Source organism: Antechinus flavipes, chromosome 3 (genome assembly GCF_016432865.1).
Source record: "Antechinus flavipes isolate AdamAnt ecotype Samford, QLD, Australia chromosome 3, AdamAnt_v2, whole genome shotgun sequence".
NCBI lineage: Eukaryota > Metazoa > Chordata > Mammalia > Dasyuromorphia > Dasyuridae > Antechinus > Antechinus flavipes.
This window is the reverse complement of record NC_067400.1, coordinates 555,224,150-555,230,278: the sequence shown is the minus strand read 5'-3', so window position 1 is coordinate 555,230,278 and position 6,129 is coordinate 555,224,150. Positions and strand designations below refer to the sequence as shown.

At 35.3% G+C, this 6,129-nt stretch overlaps 1 protein-coding gene across 1 annotated transcript; it reads left to right on the top strand.

Annotated features, from left to right (window-relative positions):
- The first annotated feature begins 5,187 nt into the window (after window positions 1-5,187).
- On the top strand, window positions 5,188-6,129 carry LOC127555302 (olfactory receptor 51A7-like). The gene has a single exon (XM_051987529.1). The coding sequence runs from the start codon at window positions 5,188-5,190 to the stop codon at window positions 6,127-6,129; it is 942 nt and encodes a 313-aa protein (XP_051843489.1).

Genomic DNA, 6,129 nt, shown 5'->3' with positions numbered 1-6,129 from the left:
TTTCCTTAAAATAGTCAGGAGCATATATTTAAAACCATCAGTAAGCATCATATGCAATGGGGAAAAACTGGAGCCTTTCCCAGTAAGATCTGGAGTGAAGCAAGGTTGCCCACTATCACCATTATTATTTAATATCGTATTAGAAACACTAGCCTCGGCAATAAGAGTCGAGAAAGATACTAAAGGAATTAGAGTAGGCAATGAGGAAACCAAACTATCACTCTTTGCAGATGATATGATGGTATACCTAGAGAACCCCAGAGATTCTACTCCTTCCCCCACATGCTTCCCTAGATAGCAAGTATATGTTAAACATGGTAGAAATATATGTTAAATCCAATATATGTATACATATTTATACAATTATCATGTCCCACAAGAAAAAAAGAGAAGCAAAATAAAATGCAAGGAAACAACAATAAAAAGGGTGAAAATAATATGTTGTGAACCACACTCAGTTCCCACATTCCTCTCTCTGGTGTAGATGGCTCTCTTCATGACTGAACAATTAGATTTGGTTTGAATCATCTCATTTTTTATTGGAAAATGGAAATGGAAAATAAATTTTATCCAGAAATATTTTTAAATGATCAACTTGTTTTACTCCAAATATTAAATTTTCATGTGATAATAATACCTAATCATTTTAATGGTACCAAAAGATAACTTAGGAAAATAAAGAAATATTTATACCTACACCAGACTGTCTCAACATATTGTATTAGATCCATCAGAATGAAACATAATTAAGTTCATTTTTACATATTCATTATTAAAACTTGAATCATTTCAAGTGGACAAAAGGGTATTAAAATATGTATTTTGCTATGGTTGACCCAATTCTTTTAATGCAGCTAATAATGTTATGCCACAGTTCTCTTTAACTGTTGTGACTCAGTTTCCCCATACAAGTTTCCCTTGTCCCAGTTTCCTTAACTGTTCTGTCTCAATCTCTTATAAATTAGCAAGATAAAAGAGTAGATCTCCTGACTCTTTTATGGATTTACAATATCCCTTAAAATATTCCAAGATAACCCACGATATCTTTACTTCTTTGTCTCTGGATTTTTTAGGGTTTTATGGCTTCCCCTCCCTGATAAAAACGTTCCCTTCCTTTCTTTTCTTTGTCTCCAAAAAGGTATTTAAGAAGTTGGGGTTCTTCCATTCATTGCTGGAGTATGGCGGTTGGCAGTTGTATGCTGGACTCCTCCAGCCCTGGGACCAACATGAATTCTTTGGTCCCAGTGTACTTATCTCTGTCTGACTGGATAATTCCAAATGAGAGTCTTGTCCAGTCAATCTTACTCTCCCATTAATAAAATATTAAAACTCTCTAATCTCTCTCCTGCCTCAGTTTCTCCGGCATTACAATAAGGAGATGAATGAAATCTATTCCATTTTCTAACTGTTCTAAGTTGCAAATTACTGAAAATGTAAGAATCAGCTCTCAAATTTGTAGAAACAAAGTTCAACAAAAACTGTTCCTAAGCTACCACGTCCAAATAATCTAAAATTTACTCTGATGATCCCTGCTTTCTCAACTATACTGACAAAGAAATACCATATATAAATAGACTTATCCTTTAATTCTTGACAATCAGGCTCCTAAAATTTCCTGGGAAATGGTTTCCCTAAGCTTTCCTAGGCTTTTTTTAAAAACAAATATTACATGATTTACTGATTCATTCTTAAGGTGTAATTTTGTAAAATGAAAAAAAGAGATGTAAGTCCTCAGATATGAGCTACCTCATCACATTTATTTTTTTTTCACATGAGAAAAGTAAAGGTAAGAAAGATTAGTGACTTTTTAAAATTAAATTAAATTTTAAAGTTTTGTAGAAATAAAACAAATATTGCCAAGATTTGAAGGAAAAAAAAATTGGGAGGCATTTATAGACAGTTTCTCAGGTAAAATTCTCCTATCTCAAATATGTAAACAGTTTTTCTTTTTCCCAAAAAGAAACATTCAATCAATTCATGGAGCAACTGGTACTAGAACATATATCTTTTTACTTTTAATCTGACTTTCTCTTTATCACTGTATGCTATCTTGTTTTTACACTGACAAATAGGCATATATTAGGTACTTAAATTCAATTATCATTAAGTATCTAAAATGTGGGCACTATATTTAAATGATAGAAATACAAAGGAAGGTACTGAGACAAATATTCCAAAAGTATTTCTATTCCATTCAAATGGTTTGGATCTTGAAACTAAACACAAAATTTCCATAAGCAAATTCCCTTTGGTACCCTACCTCTAACCTCAGAGATTTAATTGTGAATTCTTGTCTTTATTTTTAGAGTAGAAATGGTCCAGCTGGCATTCTCTGGGGACCTCTGTGTCCTAGTGAAGAATGAATAAGAAGAGAAAGGCCATGCCTATGATAAGCTTATAAACTCAAGCTCAGGGTTTGATGTTTTTGCTCCTGTGTCTGCCCTTCAGCTTCATGAGCCTACCTGGTGACTTTCATTCAGGTAAGTTCACTGATTACCACATCTGCCTCCTAAATTGTTTGATGTATATATTTAGAGAATTAGAATTTTTCACATGGAATTTTCCTGTGATAAGTTTTGCTCATATTTAAAGAGGACACGTTAAAAGGTAGAGAGGGAGATTCTATCACTGACCAAACTCTAAAGATATGGGCTCTTTTATTAAACACTTAGCTGTGGGATTCCAGGCAAGTAATTTAATTCTATTTGTCTCTATTCTTCATCTTTAAAATGAGCAAATTATCTGGAGAAATAGCTGGCAAATCACTTTTGTCAAGAAAACCCCAAAAGTTAAATGACTTCTCCAAAGTCACATAGGTGGGATTTTGAACCCAGATCTTTCTGACTCTAAGTTCAGAGTTTTATTTACTATTCCACACTACCTCTACTTATGAGAAGATGGATTTTATAAGATTGTTGGAGCATTAACCATCAGTTTTCTAACAACTAGTTATCATCATCCCTATGGGTACATTAAAACTCCAATGTCCTTCCAAAGTGGGAAGGTAATCTTAGAAATTCAGTTACCCTAAAGCATCCACAACCCATGGTTTGCTTCCCATATTATATAATAAGTGTTTGTCCTTTTACCTATCCTTACTTTCACTTGGAGAAGTGAGATGTAACTAGAATATAAAGAGTTCAGAAGACTCAAGTGACATAATTTTAAAGCATTTAGTAATTACAACATAAATATTAACTATTTTAAGTCCATTGAAGAAGAGGGAAAAATGAAAAACAAAAAGCCTGAGAAATGTTTAGGGAAATGCCTTGGATTTATACTAACTACCTCTTTAGATATCTCTATTTAGTATTTCCATCCACATTTTATAAAAGAGGAAACTGAGATATATGATTTTCTCATACAGGTAGTCATCTTCTTCATTGTTATATATATAGAACTGTCTAGAATCAGGTTGAACAGGTTCATGAGAACTTACTGTCAAACTTAGAGCATTTACATCTAGAATTCAGTAAATTCTACAAATCAGGGCTTGATTGAGTCTTTTCTCAATTTCTTTGTTAGAGATCAAATACTGAAGCTGAAGCTTAAATATCTTAGTCACATAATGAGGAGACAGGAGTCATTGAAAAAGCCCCTGATGCTGAGAAAGATTAAAGATAAAAGAAAATGGGGACAGCAGTGCATGAGATGCAGAGACAGTATCATGGAAACAACAAACATGAACCTGGATAGAATTCAAGAAATAATGAAAGACAGAAGTACCTGATTTGATGTGCTATAATCCATTCAGTCACTTAGAGTCAGACATACTGAACAACTTAACAGCAAAAGAATCTTAAGGAAGTGATGGAGAAAATGTTAATAATGAAGATTAGGCTTCAAAGTGTGCTGGTCATATGTTACGTGTGTGTATATAAAAAATAAAATTACAAATATCTATTGTTCAATTATATTTGATTCTTTGTGATCCCATTTGGGGTTTTCTTCCAGTTGATTTTACAATTGAGGAAACTGAGTCAAAAATTTGATCTTACAAGATGAGTCTCCGTTTCTATTTCTCTGTCTCTGGTTGTTTGCCTGTTTTTCTCTCTTTTTCTCCACATTATAGATCTGTATACTAATGAGATAGATATACTTGTTTATTTTTACATAAAGAATATTTGAAACCTTTTACTGTTGCCAATTTTTTTGTGATCCCCGACATCCAATTATGAAACTCCATGTGGGGAAAGCGACCCACAGTTTAAGAAGTTCTATTTTGAGAACTAGAAATGCCATCCCTCACTGCCAGTGTTAAATATCCTTCTCCCTGCCTACAGAATAAATCTTCCCCAAAAGTCTCTAGGTTAAAGATACTTATCTTTTTTTCTCCCCAAAGGCAATTGGAGTTAAGTGACTTGCCTAGGGTCATACTGCCAGAAAGTGTAAAGAGTCTGAGATCAAATTTGAACTCAGGTCCTCTTAATTTGAGGGCTGGTGCTCTATCCACTGGGCCACCTACATGCTCCTAGAATAGAAGCCCTTATCTCATGAGTTGTTCTTTTTCAATTGTGCCTGACCCTTTGTGAGCTCATTTGAGGTTTTCTTAGTAAAAATACTAAATTGGTTTGCCACTTCCTTCTGCAGCACATTTTATAGATGAAGAAACTGAGACAAACAGCACGCAGGGCAAAGTGACTTGCCTAGTATCATACAGCTAGAGTAAATGCTAGAAGCCAGATTTGAACTCATGAAAATAAGTATGTCTGATTCTACACCTGGTATTCTACCCACTGCACCACCTAGCTACTATCTTCCTAGTAATTTTCCAATAATATGTAACAGATCTCCTTTGTTTCTAGGCTCCCCACTTTATGTTCCTGCTTCTACTATTGACATGGAAGACCTAGTACCATAATTGCTTTCCACTTATACATGTCTCTGATTAAGACTGAGTAACTTTGTTTTTCTTGCTTCCTGAATTTTTCCTTTAGGTGGCTCCTGATGATTTCTTCTTTTCAGACAGAGAAGTACACAACTATTCCAACTAAAAAGAAACAGAAGGGAAGGAATTAGTCTCAAGGTAGAGACAAAAAGGTTTTGAATATTGAAATTTTCAGAAAATGTTTATGCTCATAAAGTCCTCAAGATTGGAGATTATGAACAACTAAGCCTTTATTTTTCCCTTTGAGGGAAAACTATTTGCCATTCTGACTCTGGTTGCCTTCCTAACCCTTCATTGCTATGTTAGCTCTTAACACATCTGAAGCCCACATATCCACCTTTCAACTCATTGGGATCCCAGGACTGGAGCAATTCCACATCTGGATATCCATCCCCATCTGTCTCATATACCTCATTAGCACTGTGGGTAATTGTATCATCCTTATTCTAATCAAGACAGAGTCCTCACTCCATGAGCCTATGTACTATTTTCTCTCTATGCTGGCTTTTTCTGACCTTGGGCTATCCCTCTCTTCTCTGCCTACGATGTTGAAAATTTTTTTATTCAACACTACAGCAATTTCCATTGATGCCTGTATTGCTCAGGAGTTCTTCATACACACCTTCACTGCCATGGAATCGTCAGTGCTTCTCATAATGTCCCTTGACCGTTTCATAGCCATCCACAAGCCCTTAAGATATAGCTCCATCCTCACCACCAGTAGAATCATCAAAATTGGATTGATATTTGCCATTCGATGTCTTGTACTCATACTCCCATTTCCTATCACTCTGAAGAGATTGACATATTGTAATAAAAAACTCCTCTCCCATTCCTATTGTCTCCACCAGGATGTTATGAGACTGGCCTGCTCTGACAACAGGGTCAATGTTATCTATGGGTTTTTTGTTGCTCTCATGGGCATGCTGGACTTGGCAATGATTTCAATATCTTACATCCTGATCCTGAAGACCGTTTTGAGCATTGCATCTCATCAAGAGCAATTAAAGGCCTTCAACACCTGTGTTTCCCATATCTGCGCTGTCCTCATTTTCTATGTTCCCATTGTCACCCTGGCTATTGTCCATCGCTTTGCCAAACACAGCTCTCCAGTTATTCGAATACTGATTGCTAATATCTATGTTTTGGTTCCTCCACTGATGAATCCTATTGTATATTGTGTGAAGACTCATCAAATCCGGGAGAAGATTATGGGAAAAGTGTGTCTGAAAAAGACCTGA